Below are 27,953 nucleotides of genomic sequence, written 5' to 3'. Positions count from 1 at the left end.
TTAAACTAATCTCATCTGCCTTGATGTAATCCATATACTTCTATTCCCTGCATAACCATGTGCCTAACTAAAAGCCTCTTAAATGCCTCTACCGCCACCATCATGCCCGATAAATGAATTACAAAAGAACTGTAATCAATAACTGTGAGGGTGGATTTTTTACATGACTAAAAGTGACAAGTGGGTTAAAATTCTTGTGCTGTTCCAGGTGGAGAATGAATATGGCAGCTACTTTGCCTGTGACTATGATTATTTGCGCCATCTATCAAAACTCTTTCGATATTTCCTGGGAGATGAGGTTATTCTGTTTACAACGGATGGCGATGGCGAAGCATACCTCAAGTGTGGGTCTTTGCAAGGACTGTATGCAACCATTGACTTTTTTCCAGGTAAAAATCTTTCTCTTTTTCTTGGAATACCTGAAATCATTTGGATGCAAGGACAAAGAACTCTGCGGTGAATTCCGCTGCTCCAATGATCTGTCTTGATTAATTTTGTTTCACAGCTGGCTTCCAAAAAAAAAATTTGCATTAATACGGGGACTCCCCTCTTCTACTATAGATGAGGCTCTCACCAGGGTCTCTTCTATACCCCGTAACTCTGCTCTCACTCCCCATTCCCCCCCACTCATAACAAGGGCAGAGTCCCCCTTGTCCTCGCCTTCCATCCTACCAGCCGTCACATACAACAAATAATCCTCCGACATTTTCGTCACCTCCAACGGGATCCCACCACTGGCCACATCTTCCCATCTCCTCCCCTGTCTGCTTTCCGCAGAGACTGCTCCCTCTGTAACTCCCTGGTCAATTCCCACCCAAACCACCCCCACTCCTGGCACTTTCCCTTGTAACCGCAGGAAATGCTACACTTGTCGCTTTACCTCCCCCCTTGGCTCCATTCAAGGACCCAAGCAGCCTTTCCAGGTGCGGCAGAGGTTCACCTGCACCTCCTCCAACCTCATCTATTGCATCCGCTGCTCTAGGTGTCAGCTGCTCTACACTGGTGAGACCAAGCGTAGGCTTGGCGATCGTTTCGCCCAACACCTCAGCTCGGTTGGCAATAACCAACCTGATCTCCTGGTGGCTCAGCACTTCAACTCCCCCTCCCATTCCGAATCCGACCTTTCTGTCCTGGTCAGAGTGAGGCCCACCGTAAATTAGAGGAGCAGCACCTCATATTTCGCTTGGGCAGTTTACACCCCAGCGGTATGAACATTGACTTCTCCAATTTCAGGTAGTCCTTGCTTTCTCCTCCCCTTCTCAGCCCACTGTCTCCGCCCACTGTCTCCGCCTCTTCCTTTCTTCTTCCCGCCCCCCCACCCGCACATCACTGAAGGGTGGCGACCTGAAACGTTGCCTATTTCTTTCGCTTCATAGACGCTGCCTCACCCGCTGAGTTTCTCAAGCATTTTTGTCTACCTTTTACATTTATATTGTCACTTTACATACCTCTTAGGATATTATCCATGAAGTTGTTTTAACAGCGTACATGTGGAGAAAGGAAAGTGATTTTAACTGATCAAAATATGTTTGGAACTCAAAGAGAGCCAGTACTATCCCTGATCTACTTACGCATGGTTTACATACAGTAAGACCCTGCTTCAAGCTGTAAAAGATCAGTTTATGTGTAGGAAGGTACTTCAGATGCTGGTTTAAAAAGTTCAGTTTAGTTTATTGTCACGTGTACAGTGAAAAGCTTTTGTTGTGCGCTGACCAGTCAGCAGAAAGACAATACACGATTACAATCGATGCAAGTTATATTTATACTTTTGAAGTATTGAGCCATCTGCAGTCGTCATACATCAAAGCATTGGAATTTGATTTAGTGCTGTTGTGTTTTTTGATTGCAAATGGACTTTTCCCTGGTAAGTTACAATAATGACTCTGTAATGTTGACCTGGGTTCTAACATAGAAACAGAAAATAGGTGCAGGAGTAGGCCATTCGGCCCTTCGAGCCTGCACCGCCATTCAATATGATCATGGCTGATCATCCAACTCAGTATCCTGTACCTGCCTTCTCTCCATACCCCCTTTAGCTTCAGCCACAAGGGCCACATCTAACTCCCTCTTAAATATAGCCAATGAACTGGCCTCAGCTACCTTCTGTTGCAGAGAATTCCAGAGATTCACCACTCTCTGTGTGAAAAATGTTTTTCTCATCTCGGTCCTAAATTTCCTCTTATCCTTCAACTGTGACCCCTTGTTCTGGACTTCCCCAACATCGGGAACAATCTTCCTGCATCTAACATGTGTGTCTCCGTTGAATGTCTTGCACAATTTCCATGTTGATCATGCTTTCCATACATTGCCCCTCCGCAAGGCTACAGTCTGAACATGGCTGGCCACATTATCGAGCACCTCCTGGCCACTAGACTTTCATACCTCCATAAATCCTACTACGTAACGTTTCTCCTTCAGGCATTCCCAAAATGATATAGATATCCCAAGCCCCATGATCTCCATCCTGATCATTGACATGTTATTCCACAATTTCTTTCCACCATGTTTCTCTCTCAACCCCAGTCCTCACAACATCAGTGGAATGACCCCCTTACCCCATTGATGAACCCCAAATAAACCAAATATTTGCACTTTCCCACCCTCACTGATCAGTCCTTTGATGGCTGACACCCACTGCTCAGAGTTAAGACACGGACCACCCTCTTCACCAGCATCCCCCATCCTTCCAGAACTAATCTCAATACATTCAGAAAGATTTTGCTATCTGCTCTCTGCGGTATGGATTGGAAAATACGTAACAAGCATCCACTGCTGCCCAAGCATTAGACAGTTTGCTGCAATGGACCTATAACCAAAATGCCTATTCGCAGACAACACAGCTGCCTTATGGCGACCCTGGTCTGGTACACATGCGATTCCAAGTCCAAGTGTTGCCAGCCTCACATTGTGCAATGCCTTATTCTCTCAACAGGTGGAAACATGACAACAAAGTTAAACATTCAACGATATGCAGAACCCCATGGACCACTGGTAAGCATCAACCAACTAACAAGCATACTTTCAGCAAATCATATTATACTGCATGAGATAGAACACCTTTCTTTGGCGTAATTAGCTTGTCCAACAATTACAAAACGTAGAAGCAATCAAACAGAGAGTTCAACCCAACATTTCATAGAGTCATGCCCATTGGCCCAACACATCCATGCCAACCAAGATGCCCAATCTAGCTAGTCTCAATTTCCTGTAAATTCCTGTAAATTAATCTTCAAAAAGATTTATGAGGTGCTACGAGAAATTAATATATTTGACTAGAAATATATCTTGATTTCTTCATTGCTGCTGGTGCAAGATATTTTATGCATGGTTCCATTTATACCTTTATTTAATCACTAAAGTGATGAACAGCTACTGTTTCATCATAAATGTTTACAGAACTTCTTTCACAAAGGTTAAACTGTGAACCCTTCCTGCTGTGTCAGCCCTGCTCTTAGTATCTCATTTGGTTATCCATGTATTATTCCTATTCTTCTTCTGATTAATTTGTTCCAACATTGTTAAATCCTGCTGGAAATGCACGCATACTCCCCACCATGCTTATTGTTTGCTCATCTAATATAATCAGACCATGGAAGCAGTATGTTTGTGTTTTAAACTATGTTAGAAATCAGTAATAGTCACCAAACCTTCCAAGGATGATAAATTGTTTCATATTAAATAGTTTCATTGCAATAGGCACCAAGCTCACATTTGCAGAGCTTTAACTCTGTACCCTATGTTCACATTTCCCCAGTTTATGTGTTTCAGCAAGACATTGGTGAGCCATTTTGTGTATGAAGCAATATTCACTTTGCATTTTCTTTAGCACATTGATGTCAGTGCTGCAAGATGCTTAGCTTTATATTTTTAAACCCTTGCTAAGAGTGTCAATAGCTATTGTCGTATTGAAACAATTTTACAATGACAAATGTCTTCAGAAAGGAAACTTGCACTAAAGCACACATTCAGTTCATCAGTCATATCTTTACAAAACCTGATCTATCCTTTGTGACCAAATTCATCTTTACGCATTTACTTATATTTCACATAAATGAATGAATCTTTGATGTCGTTGAGACAATTTGTTTTAATTCCTTCTTTGCTTTTGCTATGATGAATTATTTCTTCCATAATTTTAATCAATAATGAGAATTTTTTTTTGTTAACTCTCCTTTTACAGTTTTTAGTTTAGTCATTTATTTGGAATGAATCTCCCTTTTGCATCTTGGGGATGTGCAAGATTTCTTCGGCCCTAAACACAAATTTAAATGCAAATTCAGTTTTCCTATTGTATCAGTTTTCTTTTCAAACTTCTATTACTTACTTTAGTTTTCATTAATGAGAGAATATCTGGGGAAAAATATATATTTCTCCTATTTGCATAGAAATTTGAGTGTGTACATTAGGGTGCAGAATGATGTCTTTGGGCCCCTGCAGAAAACACCATGTGCTTAAAATGCTTTCTGAAATGTTTGCATTGAGTATTTTAATTATAATTCCTACGTAGCAAAAAGTTATTTAAAAAATGTTAATATGTGTTTTAATACATATCTACATTTTTCTACCTGTTTTATTATGAAGGACGTTAATAGTGGATAAGGGAGATTGTTCTCCTCCGAAGAGTAACTGGCAAACTTCATCAATTTAATAGGAATCTGAGGTGTAACCTTTTCACACAGACGGTGGTAGGTGGACGGAACAAGCTGCTAGAGGAGGTAGTTGAGGCAGGGACAATCCCAACGTTTAAAAAACAGTTTGACAGGTACATGGATAGAACAGGTTTGGAGGGAAATAGACCAAATGTGAGCAGGTGGGATTAGCATAGCTGGGACATGTTGGCCGTTGTGGGCAAATTGGGCTGAAGGGCCTTTTCCACACTGTATAACGCTATGACTCTAATTTAAAATAAACTCGCTAGAATTTAGAAGATTGAGGGGGGATCTTATAGAAACTTACAAAATTCTTAAGGGGTTGGACAGGTTAGATGCAGGAAAATTGTTCCCGATATTGGGGAAGTCCAGAACAAGGGGTCACAGTTTAAGGATAAGGGGGAAATCTTTTAGGATCGAGATGAGAAAAACATATTTCACACAGAGAGTGATGAATCTCTGGAATTCTCTGCCACAGAAGGTAGTTGAGGCCAGTTCATTGGCTATATTTAAGAGGGAGTTAGATGTGGCCCTTGTGGCTAAAGAGATCAGGGGGTATGGATAGAAGGCAGGTACAGGATACTGAGTTGGATGATCAGCCATGATCATATTGAATGGCGGTGCAGGCTCGAAGGGCCGAATGGCCCACTCCTGCACCTATTTTCTATGTTTCTAAAATTGTTACTTTGAGACATGTATTTAACGTGAAGAGTTATTGGAGTGTGAATTATTTTGTCAAAGGAAGTGTTTAGTGTTGAGGCAATGGGCCCTTTTAAGGTAAAATTGGATACATATATGATCAGCTGAGCACACAGGTCTGTGGAGAGCATGCAGTTGGTAGCCGCACCATTATGAATGCTGACATCCTTGAATGTGTTGCTGATAGGAAATAATATCATCAACCCATCAACTCCAATTCAATAAACATGATTAAGAAGATCTGAAAGATTGCTCCACCTGCTAAATACTATTTTATTATTTCCTTTCTTTTCAGGTAAACTCTGAGTTTTATACAGGATGGTTGGATCACTGGGGCCAAAAACATTCTGTGGTCAGTAAGGAGATGATTGCTCAATCATTGGATGAAATGCTTGCCCTTGGAGCTAATGTTAACATGTAAGTAGTATATTTGTATTTTCTAATGTTTTAAAGATGTTCCAAAACTAAACGGTGCTGTTCCTTTTTGAAATCTGATTTTTATTTTGTCTCTAGGTACATGTTTGAAGGTGGAACTAATTTTGGCTATTGGAATGGTGAGGATCTATCTCTTATTCTATCCCAGTAGTGGGACAGCAGCTCCTGATTGCCAATTGTTAGGATCAATTCCCCCAAGTGGGTTCTCAAGACTCACTTTACCAGAATGCTGAATTCAATTGAAGTCTCACAGAAACAAGAAAAGAATGCTGCAAAGCCATTATTTACCAGAATGCTGACAAAAATGCTCGAGAAACTCTTCGATGTTCCAGCATTGCAGTTCCTTCTTAAACATTTACCAGAATGCTGCCTGGAATAGAGTGTTTCAGCTACAGGGAGAGGTTGGATAGACTTGGATTGTTTTCTCTGGAACGTCAGAGGTTGAAGGAATACTTGATGGAAGAGTTAAAAAATTATGATCATAGATAGAGTCGTTAGTCAGAACCTTCTTCCCAGGCAGAAAGTTTAATGGGGATGTGTGGGGCAGGTTTGACCTATCAATGAGTTCCTGCATACAAGATTTTCCTGTGGTTCTAAAATTGGAGTGTGGAATTCGTTCTTGTTGCAGGAGCGAACTCGCCATATTCGCCACAGCCAACAAGCTATGACTATGATGCTCCTCTGTCAGAAGCAGGGGACCCAACAGAAAAATACTTTACCATCAGGCAGGTTATTGGCAAGGTAGGTAGAAGCTTTACCTTTTCAAACAAGATTGTGTGTTGTGATCTGTAACATCCAGGACTACACACTTATATTATTGGGTATTATTAGTTTATAGGTACTTGAGCGATATACTGGTGTTGATCAAGATTGCTTTGCAAGAAGTCATATTGACTACATTTATTTAATTTTCTAATGTGAAAAATTGTCGCACTAAGATCTGTAATTCAGTGGTCCAATTGCTCTTTATTGCCATATACACCTAGGTACAGTGACATTATTTATTTTCATACAGTTCAGTAAAGTATTACTGTACATTAGTGGAGAGGTGAAATATTGCATCGGGGGACCAGCCCTCCCGTGTGAACATGGGGCCCGGCGGGTCCCACTTAGTCTAGTTGTTTTGTTAAATGCCTTGGGAACTACTTGTTTTTCATCTTTTATTTAAAAAAAAAGATTTACAAATGTGACAATTATAAAGCTGCAGCTAGTTGCATAAGAGACAGAGGAGCGGACTGGATGCGGCCTTCAGCGGCACTGAGCGGTGGAGTAGTACTGGAGGACACCACCAGCTTCAACTGGCCAGCTGCACATATAACCATATAACCATATAACAATTACAGCACGGAAACAGGCCATCTCGACCCTTCTAGTCCGTGCCGAACACGTATTCTCCCCTAGTCCCATATACCTGCGCTCAGACCATAACCCTCCATTCCTTTCCCATCCATATAACTATCCAATTTATTTTTAAATGATAAAAACGAACCTGCCTCCACCACCTTCACTGGAAGCTCATTCCACACAACCACCACTCTCTGAGTAAAGAAGTTCCCCGTCATGTTACTCCTAAACTTCTGTCCCTTAATTCTCAAGCCGTCCCCTTGTTTGAATCTTCCCCACTCTCAGTGGGAAAAGCTTATCCACGTCAACTCTGTCTATCCCTCTCATCATTTTAAAGACCTCTATCAAGTCCCCCCTTAACCTTCTGCGCTCCAAAGAATAAAGCCCTAATATGTTTTATAATGTATTATTTATTTATTTTTATGATACTGCCTGTAAGGAAAATTCATTTCGTTGTCTCTAATTGAGACAATGACAATAAATTTGAAATTTGAAATTTGAATACAATACAAAATATTTCAAATGTCATTAGAAACGGGAATAGTGCCGGAGGATTGGCGTACTGCGCATGTTGTTCCATTGTTTAAAAAGGGGTCTAAGAGTAAACCTAGCAATTATTGACCTGTTAGTTTGACGTCAGTGGTGGGCAAATTAATGGAAAGGATACTTAGAGATAATATATATAAGCATCTGGATAAACAGGGTCTGATTAGGAACAGTCAACATGGATTTGTGCCTGGAAGGTCATGTTTGACTAATCTTCTTGAATTTTTTGAAGAGGTTACTCGGGAAATTGATGAGGGTAAAGCAGTGGATGTTGTATATATGGACTTCAGTAAGGCCTTTGACAAGGTTCCTCACGGAAGGTTGGTTAAGAAGGTTCAATTGTTGGGTATTAATGGTGGAGTAGCAAGATGGATTCAACAGTGGCTGAATGGGAGATGCCAGAGAGTAATGGTGGATGGTTGTTTGTCAGGTTGGAGGCCAGTGACTAGTGGGGTGCCACAGGGATCTGTGTTGGATCCACTGTTGTTTGTCATGTACATCAATGATCTGGATGATGGTGTGGTAAATTGGATTAGTAAGTATGCAGATGATACTAAGATAGGTGGGGTTGTGGATAATGAAGTAGATTTTCAAAGTCTACAGAGAGATTTATGCCAGTTGGAATAGTGGGCTGAAAGATGGCAGATGGAGTTTAATGCTGATAAGTGTGAGGTGCTACATCTTGGCAGGACAAATCAAAATAGGACGTACATGGTAAATGGTAGGGAATTGAAGAATGCAGGTGAACAGAGGGATCTGGGAATAACTGTGCACAGTTCCCTGAAAGTGGAATCTCATGTAGATAGGGTGGTAAAGAAAGCTTTTGGTGTGCTGGCCTTTATAAATCAGAGCATTGAGTGTAGAAGTTGGGATGTAATGTTAAAATTGTACAAGGCATTGGTGAGGCCAATTCTGGAGTATGGTGTACAATTTTGGTCGCCTAATTATAGGAAGGATGTCAACAAAATAGAGAGAGTACAGAGGAGATTTACTAGAACATTGCCTGGGTTTCAGCAACTAAGTTACAGAGAAAGGTTGAACAAATTAGGGCTTTATTCTTTGGAGCGCAGAAGGTTAAGGGGGGACTTGATAGAGGTCTTTAAAATGATGAGAGGGATAGACAGAGTTGACGTGGATAAGCTTTTCCCACTGAGAGTGGGGAAGATTCAAACAAGGGGACGGCTTGAGAATTAAGGGACAGAAGTTTAGGAGTAACATGACGGGGAACTTCTTTACTCAGAGAGTGGTGGTTGTGTGGAATGAGCTTCCAGTGAAGGTGGTGGAGGCAGGTTCGTTTTTATCATTTAAAAATAAATTGGATAGTTATATGGATGGGAAAGGAATGGAGGGTTATGGTCTGAGCGCAGGTATATGGGACTAGGGGAGAATACGTGTTCGGCACGGACTAGAAGGGTCGAGATGGCCTGTTTCCGTGCTGTAATTGTTATATGGTTATATGGTTATATGTGCAGCTGGCCAGTTGAAGCTGGTGGTGTCCTCCAGTACTACTCCACCGCTCAGTGCCGCTGAAGGCCGCATCCAGTCCGCTCCTCTGTCTCTTATGCAACTAGCTGCAGCTTTATAATTGTCACATTTGTAAATCTTTAAAAAAAAATAAAAGATGAAAAACAAGTAGTTCCCAAGGCATTTAAAAAACCAACTAGACTAAGTGGGACCCGCCGGGCCCCATGTTCACACGGGAGGGCTGGTCCCCCGACGCAATATTTCACCTCTCCACCAATTCCAATATTGCTGGCCGGGGTGGGGGGATGTGCTTTCTGGAGTGCTAGTATGGGTCTGGGCCAAAAGGACTGGTTTCCAGAGGGCTAGTATGGACATTGTGGGCAGAATGGATTTGTGGGCTGGCAACTCAGTCACTCAGGCCTGGTGGGCTGGCAGCTCAGAAACTGCTAGAAATTCTGCCTAAAACAGGTGAGAGACTCTGTGTGAGAGAGAAGGGGAGAGGGTTGAGAATAAATTTTAGAAAATGTTCAGCTTTTTCTGCAGATCACAGCAATGAAGGAGGAAAGACTATCCTGGCCTGGATCTCACAGGGAGCAAATGAAGGGAGGGAGAAAAATACTAGGGTGAGGTTTAATACTTGCAGAGGGAATACTTACTGATGGTCTGAAGGGACTCCTGGTCTAGTACAGGCCTGATGGGCCGAAGGGGCTATTTAAAAAAAATCTGGGTGAAAACTCAGTGAAAGGCACTTTTTCTGGACTTTTCCTGGAATGGCAGGGCCCTATTGGGCCAAAATGCTCCTCCTGGGCTAATACGGGCATTTTGGGCGAAAGGGACTGGTTTCTCGGCTTAAATAGGGGCCTTGTGGGCCGAAATTAGTGGTTTCAGGCAGGCCAAAGAACTCATTTCATTTCATTTCCAATTGCATTGCAGTTTCAAGCACAGGGCAGGCCGATTAGCTCATTGCATTTTCATTTCACTTCCATTGCCATTTCATTTTCAAGCACAGGGCAGGCTCAAGCCAAACAGCTCATTGCATTTTCACTTCATTTCCATTGCCATTGCACTTTCAAGCACAGGGCAGGCTCAAGACTAACAGCTCATTACATTTTCACTACATTTCCATTGCCATTGCAGTTTCAAGCAAATGGCAGGCTCAAGCCAAACAGCTGATTGCATTTTCACTTCATTTCCATTGCATTTTCAAGCACAGGGCAAGCTCAAGCCAAACAGCTCATTGCATTTTCACTTCATTTCCATTGCCAGTGCAGTTTCAAGCACAGGGTAGACCAAACAACTCATTTCAATTTTAATAAGGCCTAACAAATCATTTATTCAAGTACATTGCATACTCTGTGTTCTGTAGTTTCCCAGCACAGACAGAGAGTCGTGACCTCTCCCTTGCCATCTTGAAGACAGACTGAGCCACGCCCACATTTCTGAGTTCTATAGTCCCTCCCCTCTCCCACCGGAAGGGGCGTGCCCTTCATGACAGTGATTGACAGGTGAGAGAATCTCAAGATTTTTTAAACACTAATAAGTCTTTTATTTTTAATCGATGGGAAAAATCCTCAGGGCCTGCGCAGCGGAGGAGGACTCTGAGTAAGATGGCCAAAGATCACAGCCGTATGTGGTAGCGTTTTTTCCTAAAATCAAAGCACAGTGCAAACAGGAAGTGGTCAAGATGAGACTTTTAATTATAAAAATATAAACAAACTTCTGATGCCAATTTTGACTATTTTAGAAAGTGTAAGTGTGGTACTCAAATATCCCACAGCACTTACTATCTTGAAGAAATCTGAAATTTTATATGATTATCATGAAATCAGATATTTATTGAACAGAAGGATACCATGCTCCTGATATCTGATAAAGATCCATTCATACTAATTCAGTTCTTTATCCAAAACAGTGTAGGACATTAGCACATCAAGTGCTCATCCAGGAACCTCTTCAACATGGTCAGGGTTTCTAGATGGAAAATAATTCCTCAAATCTCTCTAAATATACATGCTTATCATCTTCATCTCATTCCTTTCTGCTAATAGGTCATATCTAGGGTTGTTATCAATGGATTTTGCTTTAAATATTTCTAAAACCTCCTCTGTTCGGACAATGTCAACCATCATTTGGCTAAATTGTTCTTTAAACAACACATTTCCAACCTTGCCAATTTTGTCTCGTAGTTCCATGGACTACGTTGTACCCTGATCTCAGATGCTGTCTGAGAAGAGTATATATAAGGGGAAAATAAGTGTTCGGCACGGACTTGTAGGGCCGAGATGGCCTGTTTCCGTGCTGTAATTGTTATATGGTTATATAGTTATATTGTTCACTCCATGATCACAAGGGTTGTTTTCCAGTGCTCCACTTTTCTCCAATGTCATAGAGAAGTGCTGGTAGGTTAATTAACTTCACTGCAAGTCACACCCAGTGCCTTCAAGTACCAGGGTATAGAGTATAAGTTGGGACATTATATTAGACGTTGGTGAGGCTGCATTTGGAGTATCCATTGAGTCAATCATTCAATCATGGCTGATCTATTTTTCCCTCTCAACCCATTCTCCAGCCTTCTCCCCATAACCTTTGATACACTTACCAATCAAGTATCTGCCAATCTTCACTTTAAAAATACTTAATGACATGGCGTCCACAGCCGTCTGGCAATGAATTCCACAGATTTACCACGCTCTGATGAAAGAAATTCCTCCTCATCTCCTTTCTAAAGGTATGCCCTTTTATTCTGGGGCTATGCCCTCTGATCCTAGACTCTTCCACATCCACTCTATCCAGGCCTTTCACTATTTGGTGAGTTTCAATAAGGTCTCCCGTCATCCTTCTAAACTCCAGCGACTACAGACCCTGTGCCATCAAATCTCATCATATCTTAACCCAGTCATCCCTGGGATCATTCTCGTAAACCTCCTCTGGATCCTCTCCAATGCCTCAGGATACGGGGCCTACAACTGCTCACAATATTCCAAATGCGGTCTGATCAGTGACTTATGAAGCCTCAGCATTACATCCCTGTTTTTCTTTTCTAGTCCTCTTGAAATAAATACAAATGTTGCATTTACCTTCCTGACAGTAATTCAACTTGCAAATTAACCTTTTGAAATCCTGCACCAACATTCCCAAGTCCCTTTGAAGCTCCAATTTTTGAATCCTCTCCCCAATTAGAAAACAGTCTACACTTTTTTTCTTACAACCAAAATGATGATTGCACACTTTGCTATTCTGTATTCCTTCTCCCACTTCTTTGTCCACTCTCCCAGCCTGTCCAAGTCCTTCTGCAGTGTCTCTATACCACCTGTCCTTCCACCTATCCTTAAATCATCCGCAAACTTGGCCAGAAAGCCGTCAATTCCCTCATCCAAATCATTGATATACAATGTAAAAAATAACGGCCCCAGCACTGATCCCTGCGGAACACCACTAGTCACTGGCAGAAAAAGCTCCCTTTACACCCACTCTTTGCCTTCTGCTATTCAGCCAGCCTTCTATCCATGCTAGTATATTCCCCCTGGTACCATAGGGTCTCATCTTCTTTAGTAGCCTCACATGCAGCACCTCATCAAAGGCCTTCCGTAAATCCAGGTTAACAACATCCACTGACTCTCCTTTGTCTAACCTGCTGTTACCTCTTCAAATAACTCTTGCCTAACAAATGTGTAGAAATTTGTCAGGCAAAATCTCCTCTTCATAAAACCATGCTGACCGGCAGAGGACAGACCTCTTGAGAATGCATTGCGAAAAGCAGTCATAACAATTTTCTGGTTTTAACTCGAACATCAGATTTATTCAAAATTAGACTGATTGAGGGTTCATAAGGATCGGCTAATTATACTTCAGCTACTTGCACTAGTGTCTGGCCCAAATGTACTCAATAATGCAGAATTGCTCTGGTGTTCTCAGTTGGTCACTGCTCTGATATCTGAAAATTGAAGCATGAGTATAGATAGTCTCACTTTAAAACTTGTCCCTGTCCTCAACATAGTTTTGACCTATAAATACCTGTCTCAATAGGATGAAGGTGACAATAAATATACTTGTAACTCACTTACTGAGGAGATTAAAAACAGTGTAATTATGTTTTTTCTCTTTCTTTAGTTTAAAAAGTTACCCATCGGTCCAGTTCTTCCAGCAACTCCAAAATTTGCATATGGGACCATTGGAGTTAAAAAGGTAATATGCTACTCTAAAGCTGTGCGCGGTTAAACTCCCTGCCATACTACATTGCAACATTGATAATATTTAAAAATAAATTAATTGAAAAATATTTGGAATAGTTTAATTCATATATTATATAGACGAGCATCCTTGGGTGGTCATGAGAAAACATTGGAAAAATTGAGCATGGATCTGAACCCACTATTTGGGCTAATGTTTCAGTACAATATTGTGATTATGCAGTGTTAGATCAATGCCCCTCTTAAGGGCCTGTCCCACGAGTATGCAACTCCATGCGGCAAGCGCGACCTAACGTGGTCGCTTGAGCCGAACGGCCTCGCGGGGCCGGTCCGACTTCGATCGCCGGAGCCGTATGGAGTTGTGCGGAGCTGGTCCCGACATCGCGCGGGGCTCCGAAAAACTGACCGTGTTCAAAAATTCCGCGCGGCAACTGCCTTCTGGCCCGCAGCCGCCTCGACGCCGTACGCACCGCCTTGACACCGTACATCGCGCACGAACTTCCCGCGGACTTCGCTCGAACTTCATGTCACTCACTCGACCTCCGCGCGGCCCCCGCTTCTGGTTTGGTCGCGCTTGCCGCATGCAGTCGCATGCTCGTGGGACAGGCCCTTTTAGGTCGCGCTTGCAGCATGGAGTCGCATGCTCGTGGGACAGGCCCTTTAGTCTTCAAAATAGGAAATCATATCCAGCCATTACTTGCCATGGCATAACATGATGCAGGGATGTCTGCAGGTTCCTGGCAACTGCATTGCTGATGATAAAACAGATTATATTTCAACAGATTCCATGAATGTGAGTGTAGGGCAAACAGCTGTGCTCCATAAACGCAGGGCCTAGGAATTTGCTGAGAACCTGCTTAGTTCCTCTTTAGCTTAGCAAGCAGCTGGTCAACATGGGTGAGACTTTAAAAAAAAAATCCCCACATTTCTCATGGGAACTACCGTTATTCTGCTAACACAATGGATTTGGACTTTGGTGCAGTAATATTGGCTGAGTGCGTAGGTTTTTTGCCTAATTGGCAAAATTGGCCAATCATTATTTTCCTTCACATAAGTGCCTGATAAAGTCGATAGGTCAAAAGGAAGATTCGTTATCAGATATTAAGTTTGCCAATTTTAAAGATGTAGTTAATCTTGAACAACATCAAATATTTGTTCAGAAATTAATTTTCATATTTTGTGAAAATAATATTTAGATCTATTTTGACGTTCAAACTTGTGATCAATAATTCCATTATTCAGTTACAGAGTGTTGTGGAATTGGTCAGCTACCTTTCATTTTCTGCACCTGTCACATCAGAATATCCATTGACCTTTGTTGAAATGGACCAGGTGAGATCTGTCAAGTTTTTGCATTCAGACATGTTGCATTAAATGTGAGTCGTTGCTGCATTAAATATGATTGTTCAGATTAAACATACAGGCTCTTAATCTAAGGCCACATAAGATCCTATTTGATTATTATGTGTTCATTGAAGGCGTACATTTTCCTCAGCCCATTGATCACATACATTTTGGAATAGGCCATCTTTTAATTATTTTTGCTTCTTCTTATCGAGTCCACACACACAATAGTTGTTCAGCCAGAGCTGAAACACTTCTTGGCATCTGCATACAATTGTGTCTGTCTTGGTGCTTCTTGTGTGTGATGGTGGAAAGATTGTTGGAAACTTGATTTATAAGGACATTGTGCATTCAATAATGAATAGTTACAGCAAGCACGTCTCTTACTGATTGCCTGGATCCTGTTAGCCATATTCCCTAATGCCAAAATACAAGATACGGGAGACAGGTGAGATTTACAGTTATTGTAAGGTCACATTGATATGTGATTGAGTTTAAATTGATTTTCACACCCTTTTATTCTCTGGATATAAAATAACTAGTATTTATTTTAAATGTAGCAGAAGGAAGACTTTGTGTTTCTGATGGGGAGTTGGAGTTGGAGGGGGAGGCTGTATCTTTATTGAATCTGAGGCATTCGGTTGATTGCTTCTTTTAATATCACTGTGGTCATCTTTCTACAGATGGGGCACATGAACCTTTCTCTATTGCTTCATTGCAGCACAATCATGCTACACCAATATTGTTTTAATTATCAAAAATATAGGGGGGAAAAAAATCAAATATTTCCTCAAATTTAACTCACACCTTGGAGATCTTCCAACCAACATGGTAGCAGTAAAAAATTAATGGAGCAATCTTTTCTGGCATCTTGTGAAGAAGTGCTGGAATTGTTTTGTGTTGGTGTTCGTAGCTTGGGACTCCCCTGTGAATGTACTTTGAATGGGGTCCAGTAATGGGCAAGAAGCATTCGTGAATTCCTTGTATTTTCAACCTAGTCTGCTTCTCGACCTTGTGCCACATTAGAACTGCCACAATACCGATTTGTTTGTATGAGGACTGCTGTTGTGAGAAATATTAAGCTGCAAGTTTTTATAACATTTTTAGCAATAATTTCAATTATTTGAGCATTTTAAATGTTGACTTTCCCATTTCAAGTCTAAAATATGTGCTTTTAAAATGTAATTATTATTTATTAATAGTTTTAGTTTAGACATACAGCATGGAAACAGTCCCTTCGGCCCATTAAGTATACGCAGACCATAGATCACCCGTTCACACTTTTGCATCTACCTCCTACACATTAGGCCAGAGGCCACAGGCCACAAGCCACAATTAAGCTACAAAACTGGGGAATTTTGCAGTGGTTTGCAACCTTTCAAGTGTTACCCAATGAGTCAAGTAAAGATATTGACTATACTGCCTCACATACATGGTCTGCTGTAAGGACTAAATTCCATTCTTCTAACTGCCATCTCCTTCATATTTGCTTCAATAAGAGTCAGGAAGTCATGATGCAGCTCTGTAGGACTTTGATTAGGCCACATTTGGAGTATTGCATGCAGTTCTGGTCACCCCATTACAAGAGAGATGTGGAGACATTGGAGAGGGTGCAGTGGAGATTTACCAGAATGCTGCCTGGATTAGAGGGTTTCAGCCACACGGAGATGGTGGATAGACTTGGATTGTTTGAAGGTTACGGTGAGACTTGATAGAAGTATATAAAATAATGAGAGGCTAAGATAGGGTAGATGACAGGTAATGTCTTAACACTAGAGGGCATAGCTATACAGTGTGAGTTTAATTGAGATATGCAGGGAAGGTTTTTTGCAAGGAGAGTAGTGTGGGCCTGGAATGCATTGCCGGGGGTGGTGGTGGAAACAGATACAATAGTGACATTTAAGAAGCTGTTAGATGGGCAATGGAGGTGCAGGGAATAGAGGGATATGGGTCATCTACTGGCAGATTAAATCAGGTGAACGGCATCAATAGACAATAGGTGCAGGAGTAGGCCCTTTGAGTCAGCACCGTCATTCAATGTGATCATGGCTGATCATCTACAATCAATACCCCGTTCCTGCCTTCTCCCCATATCCCCTGACCGCTATCCTCAAGAGCCCTATCTAGCTCTCTCTTGAAAGTATCCAGAGAACCGGTCTCCACCGTCCTCTGAGGCAGAGAATTCCACAGACTCACAACTCTCTGTGTAAAAAAGTGTTTTCTCATCTCCGTTCTAAATGGCTAATCCCTTATTCTTAAACTGTGGCCCCTGGTTCTGGACTCCCCCAACATCATGAACATGTTTCCTGCCTCTAGCATGTCCAAACCCTTAATAATCTTAGGTACACAAAAATGCTGGAGAAACTCAGCGGGTGCAGCAGCATCTATGGAGCGAAGGAAATAGGCAACGTTTCGGGCCGAAACCCTTCTTCAGAAGCATTTCCCTCCTTAATAATCTTATATGTTTCGATAACATATCCTCTCATCCTTCTAAATTTCAGAGTGTACAAGCCCAGCCGCTTCATTCTCTCAGCATATGACTGTCCTGCCATCCCGGGAATTAACCTTGTGAACCTACTCTGCACTCCCTCAATTGCAAGAATGTCCTTCCTCAAATTTGGAGACCAAAACTGCACACAATACTCCAGGTGTGGTCTCACGAGGACCCTGTACAACTGCAGAAGGACCTCTTAGCTCCTATACTCCTCTTGTTATGAAGGCCAACATGCCATTCACTTTCTTCACTGCCTGCTGTACCTGCATGCTTATTTTCATTGACTGATGAGCAAGGACCCCCAGATCCTATTGTTCTTCCCCTTTTCCCAACTTGACACCATTTAGATAATAATCTGCCTTCCTGTTTTTGCTACCAAAGTGGATAATGTCACATTTATCCACATTAAACTGCATCTGCCATGCATCTGCCCACTCACCCAACCTGTCCAAGTCACCCTGCATTTTCATAGCATCCTACTCACAGTTCACACTGCCACCCAGCCTTGTGTCATCTGCAAATTTGCTAATGTTACTTGTAATCCCTTCATCTAAATAATTTATATAATGTAAATAGCTGTGGTCCCAGCACCGAGCCTTGTGGTACCCCACTAGTCACTGCCTGCCATTCTGAAAGGGACCCGTTAATCCCATCATATGTAGGAAGGAACTGTGGATGCTGATTTATACCAAAGATAGACACAAAACGCTGGAACAACTCTGCAGGGTCACGCAGCGTCTTTTGAGAAAAGGAATAGGTGATATTTCGAGTCAGAACCCTTCTTCTGACCCGAAACGTTACCTATTCCTTTTCTCCAGAGATGCTGCCTGACCTGTGAAGTTATTCCTGCATTTTGTTTCTAGGTTGGCATCCTGCTCGGCACTAACATTGTGGGCAGAATGCCCCGTTACTGTGCTGTACTGTTCTATGTTCTGTAAGATGTTATATTTATATCATATGATTATATAGTAATTCATTTATTTCATTTCAAAATCTCAGATATAAAAATGATTGGACTAACAGTTTTATCTCCATTCAGTATTATTTAACCAGTTAAAACTATATTCCTTTACATGTTGTAAACCGCTGACTGCCTTTTTGAATAACTAATCACTGGTTGATTATTTTAGTTCAGTTTAGTTTTGTACTGTCACGTCTACCAAGATACAGTGAAAAGTTTAATTTCCGTGCTATCTAGTCAAATCATACTAAACAGACTATAATCATACACAAGTAAATGTGTGAAACAAATGTATGCAGATCCTCTTCTGGGAAGCACGCAGAGAGTCGCTACATTTTGGCGGTATCCAGCAAATTTCAACTCCAGTCCCTTAGAACCATAGAGTCATATATCTCAGAAACAGGCCCTTCAGCCCAACTCGTCCATGCCGACCACGATGCTCCATCTAAGCTAGTCCCATTTGCCCACATTTAATCCCTACCTGACTGAACCTTTCATATTCATGTACTCGTCCAAGTGTCTTTTAAATGTTGTTAATTTACCTCCCTCAATTCCCTTTTCTGGCAGCCCACCACCCTGTGAGTGAAAATGTTGCTTCTCAGGTTCCTATTAAATATTTTCTCTCTCACTTTAAAACTATGTCCTCTGTTTCTACGCTGTGTAAAATACTCTGTGTAATCACCCTGCCTATTCCCCTTATGATCTTATACACTTCAATAAGATCTCCCTCGTCCAAGTAATAAAGTCCCAGCCTGCTCAACCTCTCCCTATAGCTCAGATCCTTGAAGTCTGGCAACATCCTAGCAAATCTCTTCTGCACGCTTTCCAGCTCTTAGTGGAATATAAACAAAATATCAAACAGACATGAATATATTATGCCCTCGGTCAATGGCTTCCTACATTTTTTATTCAATTGATAAATCTGTCAAAATTATTTGTGTTTTCAAAATTTTTTATTTTTGTTTATTAATCAAAAAATTATAACATTAATTAAAAATGAATTGCAATAATTCTAAACAAAATTAAAACACAAAATGAAAAACACATAATGTATATTGTGATGACATTGAATACCAGTCTACTTGCCTGCACCTTGTGGGCTGAAACTTGCACAGCTGCAAGGTTGTGTGCCAATCGTTTCAACAACTATCGCTGACATTTTCCATGATTTATTTTTAAAGCTTTTGGCCCCCTCACGGCACAGTTTCAATCCTTTGCAGCCCACTTCCTGGCTGTTCCCAGAAATTGGGAAGGAGCGCATTAGGTTGTTGAAGGGAAAGTCACAAGCTCAAATTGTCACAGTGCTTCATTTGAAGTCTGCAGATAATTTCTCAGATTCTCTCAAATGTAACATTAATTGTGCACCGTCTGGTTTCAAAATGATATTGTTTCTTTCTCAAAACGAATGAATCCATTGTGGCTCTGCTTAGAAGTTCAAGGGATTATGTTGATACCGTAGTGAATTAGTCATCCTTTGTCATTTCCAAACCACTTTTTTTTTGTTAAATCAAAAATCAGAGTGTTGAACAAAATCATCGCAAATTTCCCAAAATGAAAAATCAAATTTCTCAGCACCCTGCTGTGCCAAGTTCAGTTTTCCCTGCCATCCTTTCCACTTCCCTCCTCCCCTCTCTGCTCCTCCCACAAGATTCTCCCATAATTCACAACATTATCTAGAATTATAGTGTACGATAGTGGTATCTTTGTTCTTCTGGCACCATCTCAACAGTATTTATTATATCAGTAAAACAAGACATGATAGAAAGAAAGATCTTATTGAGTCCACTCACAAGATTAGAAGTTGTTCAGCCAGAGCTGAACACACTTCGCGGCATCTGCATTCAATGGTGTCTTGTCGCTTTTTGTGTGTGTGGTGGTGGAAAGATTGGTGGAAACAGGGCCGCGACGTGAATGCTCTTTCCTTGACCCCGAAAGAAAGATAATCACAGAGATAAAGAGTAGGTGCTTATAAACAAATTCAACATGTTGTTTCTTTAGACACCTTTTAATTTCTCAGATAAAATTGAACACATGAGAAAGCTAAGCAACAAGAACCACTTCTTGCTGTACACCTAATTATATTAAGGTCAGATACTCCAAATTAAAAATTTAGGCTTTAGACTTGCACCTAAAATCTCTTAGTGCTTCACTATCGGCAGCCAGTACCTTTATAAAAACAATGCCTATGCTTGGATTTAAAGCTTTGACCTTAAATATTTACTACTAAATTTCCTCCGTCATGAAGTACAGAGGGAAAAAAAAGCATCTTTTCATACAACTTATAAATATTGATTTGCTATAGTGGGTCAAGATTCCAAAAACTATTTCAACGTGTAAGAAATTTATGAGATCATAAATTCACGGAACATTCGTACTGTTTAAATCACTTCTGATCAAAGCACGACTCAATAAGATAAAAATATGCAAATACAGAAGTGACCGCACCCAACCACACAGACTCGATAGACTGTGTAGTATTAGCAGATTTTAGCTATGAGTAGAGCCATGACATACTGAACACTGATATTTGTTAAAATCATAACTTCAAATAAGGAATGGCTACTGTACACACATCACCTCCTACCATGCCCCACAACCAGAACTTCCTCTATATAGACATTGTTCCCGCCACAGAAACATCACACCTTGGCATAAACATCCGCCCCACACACAAATAATATCCAGCTGCCGTGAACAACAGTACACAACGCTACTGCACAAATATTACCCATCCATATATGGCATTTTAATCTTTTGTTTTCATCAGCAGCCACAGCATTAAGACCTTGCTTCTTCTCCAGATATAGAAGAGCACAGGACAGGAACAGGCCCTTCGGCCCACAAAGCCTGATTGGTGTTGATTGATCAGAAATTTTCTTCAGATTTTGACCATGCCCTTAGTTGAGTAGATCCAAAACTGGAATTTCCTACCTAAATCCTTCTGCAATTCTGCCTTAGTCCTTTAAAGTGAACATTTTAAACAAAACTACAGATACTGGAAAATCAAAAATAAACACAGAACGTGCTGAAACACCGAGCTAGTCAGACAGCACCTGCGGAAAGTGAGCAAATAACAAACTGCTACAAAGTCTCAATTCAAAATGTAGCTAATTCTTCCTCCCCCAACCCTTCCCAGGCAGCAGCTCTACCAGCCGTGCTACTGTGCTGTCCTTACGCTAATGTGCCGCTCTGTTGGTTAGTTTCATAGAAACATAGAAAATATTCTATTCTTTATTTTCAGATCCCTTTGTATCTTAACCATTCTCATCTCCAATCTTGTTTAGCCTCACAACTTGAAACTGACAGTGCTCTTCCTATACTGTCCTATGAATACTTTGAATATTCTGCACTTAATCACGCCATAATTTGTAGCTGAGCTCTGGATGTACCAAGCTTGCTATCACACTTTGTACTTAGTTTTATTTCAAATATTAACACAACTATTTTTAGTGTTCAGAACCGCCACCCAATCATTTTCTAAATAAATAAACATTCACTAAATAGATCCTCCGAGTGCAGCTTTAACCCATCTTGTATTTCTCAATCTGATCTTCTTTATAGATTAAGGGAATTTTAATCTTAAATGTTTAAAGTTTATTTTTTCCCTTGATATATCAATTTATTCTGTGGCTCTGTTCTCGAAATGCATCAGTAAGGCTAAGCAACAAGAGCCACTTCTGACTTCCGGTGGCGCTATGGAGTAGGAGAGACTCGCGCCAACTAGCTCCGTGAAAAAACCGAAAAAACAGGAGGAAAAGACAGATCCTACCTGCAGAAACCGGGACCGATTGTTTTGTACTAAGCCCGTGACGTCATCAGGCGCGCGACACCGGCAGTATGTCGACTCAACATACTCCCCCCCACAAGGCAAAAAACGGCAAGTCTAAAGAGGTAGGCCCAACTGGAGCCTTGGCCTCAGGTTTAACAACATCCCGAGAAGACATCTCAAAGAAGAAGTATAAGACTGAGATGCAAGAATTAAAAGAAGAATTAAAAACATTCCTTAAGGAGGAACTTAAAAATCTCAGACAGAACTTTCAAGAGGTTAAAAAGGAGCTAACATCTTTAAAAAAAGAAATGCAAGAACAAATTAAAGAAGAGGTCACAGAGATTGTACACGAAGTCCTTGAGGACTGGAAATTAGAAATTGAAAGAAATATGACTCAAAACGCTGAAGAAGTAAATGGAAAACTGAATAAGATGGAATCCAGATTTGAGTCTAAACTTGAACCTATTCTCCTGACATTAGACCAACACTACAAGATTGTAAAAGAACTTGAGGAACTTGCTGAGACAAGCACCGCAACTACAAAACAACTCATCACTGAGAACCAACGCCTATCAAAGTTATTGTATCAAATAACTGAAAAATGTACAGACTTGGAGGGACGACAGAGGCGTCAGAACTTAAGAATCGTGGGCATCCAGGAAGGCAGAGAAGGGACTCGTGACCCCCGTGAATTTGCTGCAGAAGTACTGAAAACAATTTTGAACCTGGATCAGGCGCCATTACTTGCCCGAGCGCACAGAGTGGGTCGCCCAAAGGTGGGCGACCGACCAAGAATAATGATAGTAAAGGTCCAATATGACCATGTATTGGATGACATGATGAGGAAAATTGGCAAAAGCAGAAATCTTGTATATGAAGGAGACAAGATTAGCGTATTCAGAGATTACCCCGTGGAAGTTGCTAAGAAAAGAGCGTTGTTCACAGAAACAAGAAGAATACTGAAGAACATAAAGAATCTGAGATATGGACTGTTATACCCCGCAACACTGAGAATCAGTTACGAGAAGAAGGAATACTTCTTCAACAAGCACACGGAAGCATTTGAATTTGCCAAGAAAGTCGAAGACAAGATCAAAGATTGAAAAATATTCAACTCTTAACACCTACTCGGACACTGCTATCTCGCAGAGAAGATATGGAACTCTAAACTTTAAACTATTATATTTAAGAGTTGCCTAAAATTCGCAATAAGAACTGGGTATATTTCCTGCAACGGATATATAATACTAACATTCTAGTACTAACCTCTAACCTCTAACAACTATTAATAATCAAGAATATTAACTAACACTAACTAATGATAACAAGATTATTTAGATTATTTAAGAATTAATTAAAAGTATGAAATACAAGTAAAGTATGATTCAGGTATTTTATAATGAGAAATGTTTGATGGCCCTCTCTCTGATGTTTTCGTTTTTGATTATTCTTAGATAAATGTTTATATTATACAAAACTAATATTTCAATTTGAGACTACTAATTATACCATTAATGGAATATAATCAATATTTCTTTCCCCCCCACAAATTGTATGCATCGAATTGGAAACTTTCCTTTCAAGGAAAGCACGGAGCTAGTATTTTTATAAACCAAAAGCTACGGAAGTCCATAGATGCTTAGCCACATTAGGGTGGCTATCACTAACTGCACTAATTGTAGTTGTAGTTGCTTTTCTTTTTTACCTTCCACACTTTACTAACCCTATTAGCTATCACCTTTTTTTTTAATCTTATATCACATTATATTTTGTATTTGGAATGGAATTGCATATTTTATTTAAGGAGATACGTTCGGATGGAAAACAGACGTGACCTAAAATTCATCTACCTGAAGTTCAAGTATAAGGTAGGGTGGAGTGTGCTGAATCATCTGCTCTACCACTTAATCACAAGATGCAAGACATGAATATAAAAATTGGGGGTGAGGGAATTAAATTCTGTAGTTGGAATGTTAAGGGAATTAATGAACCTATCAAGAGAGGCAAAGTGTTAGCACATTTAAAATCATTGAAAACAGATATAATATTTCTCCAGGAGACACATCTTAAAAAGGAAGCACAACATAGACTGAAAGCAAAATGGATTGCTAAAGCGTACCATTCTTCATTCTCACATAAATCAAGAGGTGTTGCAATACTAATTCGTAAAGGTATACCCTTTAAACATATATCAACGATAGAAGACATTGAAGGCAGATATATTATAATAATAGGGGAGTTATACTTAAAAAAGGTGACTCTCCTCAATGTGTATGGACCAAATTTTGATAGCCTTCTGTTTTTTAAGAGAATTCTTAACAATATCCCGGAAGGTACACAACAAAACTTAATAATCGGTGGAGATTTAAATTGTACATTGGATGCCTGTTTGGATAGATCATCAACTCAAAGAAAACTAAAATCTCGATCAAGTGAATTTTTAAATTCATACATTAATACCACAAATATTAAGGACGTTTGGAGAATTGAAAATCCATCGGGCCGAGAATATTCATTTTACTCACCAGTACATAAAACTTACTCAAGGATAGACTATTTTTTAGTAGATTCAAAACTTATCCCATTCACCTATAACTCACAATATCATAACATCATAATCTCAGACCACGCCCCATTAACATTTATGATCAAAGTAAACGGAATGGCAGAGACACAGTCACAATGGAGATTTAATCCCCAAATCTTAAAAGATAAGTCATGTAATGAATATCTAGTAAAACAGATTAAAATGTTTTTTGAGGCTAACGATAGCCCTGAAATCTCTGCCTCCCTTCTTTGGGAGACATTTAAAGCATTTGTACGAGGAGCATTAATTTCTTCCCAATCATTTTTTAATAAAGAGAATTGGGCCAAACAACAGAAACTGGAAATGGAAATAAAGCAATTAGACACAGAAAATGCAGCAGCACCATCCACGATAAAACACAATAAAATTGCAGTATTGAAATATAAATTAAACAAGATTTATTCAGACCAAGTTATAAAACTTTATCAACATACAAAACAATTAAATTTTGAATTTGGTGACAAACCACAAAAACTATTAGCGCGTCAACTTCGCAAATTGGACGGGGAAAAAACAATATACAAAATTAGAACAGATAAGGGAGAAACATTAACACTGCCTAAAGATATTAATGGTAGATTTCTACAATACTACCAAAAATTGTATTCATCTAAAATAACAGAACAATCAACGGGAATGGAAACATTTTTACAGAATTGTAAGTTTGCGGGTCTAGATCAGAAAGAGAGAGAATTGCTAGGGGCTGAAATTACGATAAAAGACATTGAAGAATCAATAAAGTCCTTAAAAAACGGAAAGGCGGCAGGACCCGATGGTCTAAATTTGGAATTTTATTTAAAAAATTATGATTTGCTTTCCCCACGCCTACAGACAATGTACAAATACGCTTATACTCAACAGAAACTCCCAGAAACTCTAAATGAATCAACAATCATACTTATACCAAAAACGGACAAGGATCTTGAAGACCCAGGTTCATACAGAGCTATAGCCCTCTTAAATACTGATCAGAAAATATTAACTAAGATTCTATCTAATAGATTGAGCTTAGTGATCAGTAAATTAATACATCCTGACCAAACAGGGTTTATCCCCAAACGGTATTCATTTTTAAATCTGAGAAGATTATTTAATATTATATACTCCAATAGAATCCCTAACGCAGAGCTAGCAATTATCTCGTTAGATGCTGAAAAAGCATTTGACCAGGTAGAATGGCCATATTTATTTTCGGTGATGGAAAAATTTCAACTAGGAGAGAAGTACTGTACATGGGTTAAATTGTTATATTCTAACCCAACAGCTAGAATATTAACAAACAAAATGTTATCAACTAAATTTAATCTCTCTAGAGGCTGTAGACAAGGATGCTCACTATCCCCACTATTATTTGCTCTTGCAATCGAACCCCTAGCAGAAAGCGTTAGAAACCATCCAGGAATATTTGGATACAATACTAGAGACACAAGGAATAAAATCTCCTTATATGCAGATGATATACTAATATATATTACAAAATTAGAAACTAGTATTCCAAACCTATTAAATCTAATAACTCAATTTGGTCAGTTTTCGGGATATAGAATCAATTGGAATAAAAGCGAAATCATGCCAATAACAAAATTCAATTTACATACAATACAACAATCCCCTTTTAAAATAGTTAAAGATAAATTTAAATACTTAGGAATCTATGTAACTAAGACATATACCTCTTTATTTAAACTAAATTTCCCACCCTTACTGAATAAACTACATAAGAATATTCAATACTGGAAAACACTCCCCATTTCAATGCTTGGGAGAATTAATGCTATAAAAATGATTTTTTTACCGCAACTGCTGTACCTACTTCAATTAATTCCGATATATATCCCAAAAACATTTTTCAAAAAAGTCGACTCCATTGTTACAAGTTTTGTCTGGGATTATAAGAATCATAGAATAAGTAAAAAACATTTATGTAAATCAAAGATAAATGGAGGTCTGGCTTTGCCAAATTTCTTATTTTATTTTTGGGCAGTCCATATTAAAAACATGAATTTTTGGCTGGAAGAGATGGACCAACAACCAGATTGGCTAATGATGGAAAAGGAAGACTGTCTACCTTTTGAAATTGGACCAATCATATTTGCCCCCACAAAACTGCACAAAAAAACCTATAAAGAAAACCCCATAATACATAGTGGAATACGAATTTGGAAACAAATAAAAAAAGATTTAAAATTGAATAATATACCACTCTGCCTTCCCATTGTAAATAATCCTTTATTCAAATCATCCTTTATGGACAAAGGTTTCACACAATGGAAAAATCATGGAATCAAAAATATAGGACATCTTTATGGGAAAGGTACTTTTCTTTCATTTCAAGAGTTACAACTGAATTATGGACTGCACTCAAATAATTTCTTCAGATATCTACAAATTAGAGATTATGTTAAATCTAACACACAAGTTTACAGGAATAGGGAATCAGAAATTCTTGATGAATGTCTGAACAAGCATCCTAATACTGAAAAACTAATAGCTTATATTTATAACACCTTACTAAATAACGAGGTACCACCGACCGAACCATATAGATACAAATGGGAAAATGAAATAGGTCATCCTATCACGAAAGATATGTGGGACGAAAGTTTACAACAAATACATCAATGTTCATTAAATGCCAGACATACTTTAATACAATTCAAGGTCTTACATAGACTACACTTCTCTAAAATAAAACTAAATAGAATCTTCCCACAAATCTCTCCTATTTGTGATAAATGTCTACATTTAGAGGCTAATTTAACACATACGTTTACAAACTGTATAAAACTTAAACATTTCTGGACAGATATTTTTGAAATAACTTCAGAAGTTATTAATACAAAACTGGACCCAGACACAAAATTAATAATACTTGGAATATCAGAACAAAGCTTAACACTCACAACAAACCAAAGAAACTTCCTCAATTACAGTATAATAACCGAAAAAAAATTAATATTACAATTTTGGAAAGGCCCTACAACCCCCACAATTAAAATGTGGATTACGGAAATGTCGGAGACCCTATACTTAGAAAGAATTAGACTTGTCTTAATGGACAAACAAGATCTTTTCCATAAAATTTGGGCTCCATTCATTAACTATCTGAAGGGATAGATTGGCACAGCACGAGGACCCAGCTGAAACTTGAACTCAGGAACAGATGAAAAACTATACTCTATACTTTATAACCTACGAACCTATCTCCATTGATGTATTACAGGTAACCCATTCCACCTCCCTTGTTTTTCTGTTGTGTTGTTTCTTGTTTTTTTTTTTGTTTTTTTTTTGCTTTCTTTTTTATTTTGTAACTTTCTACCCTCTCTTTTTCTCGCTTTCTATAAAAAATAAAAATACTAGAAGCAGAAGTAATTGATAATGGAAAATTTTAATAATGTATGACTGATGTATATGAAAAGTTTTTTTTTTTACTATAATATGTAACTACATTTTATAATATGTCTACTTCTA

At 39.4% G+C, this 27,953-nt stretch overlaps 1 protein-coding gene across 1 annotated transcript in view; it reads left to right on the top strand.

Moving 5' to 3' along the window:
* The window catches only part of glb1 (galactosidase beta 1), an 86,260-nt gene that overhangs the window by 14,924 nt on the left and 43,383 nt on the right, over window positions 1-27,953 (top strand). Inside the window, exons 6-12 of the mRNA XM_033049273.1 lie at window positions 209-389; window positions 2,933-2,991; window positions 5,644-5,765; window positions 5,862-5,902; window positions 6,412-6,524; window positions 13,248-13,322; window positions 14,570-14,659. Coding sequence (XP_032905164.1) covers window positions 209-389; window positions 2,933-2,991; window positions 5,644-5,765; window positions 5,862-5,902; window positions 6,412-6,524; window positions 13,248-13,322; window positions 14,570-14,659 — 681 coding nt within the window. The remainder of the gene's footprint in view (window positions 1-208; window positions 390-2,932; window positions 2,992-5,643; window positions 5,766-5,861; window positions 5,903-6,411; window positions 6,525-13,247; window positions 13,323-14,569; window positions 14,660-27,953) is intronic.

This window comes from Amblyraja radiata, chromosome 2 (assembly GCF_010909765.2).
Source record: "Amblyraja radiata isolate CabotCenter1 chromosome 2, sAmbRad1.1.pri, whole genome shotgun sequence".
Classification (NCBI taxonomy): domain Eukaryota; kingdom Metazoa; phylum Chordata; class Chondrichthyes; order Rajiformes; family Rajidae; genus Amblyraja; species Amblyraja radiata.
The sequence above is the reverse complement of the archived record's forward strand: the minus strand, read 5'-3'. Positions and strand labels throughout refer to the sequence as shown.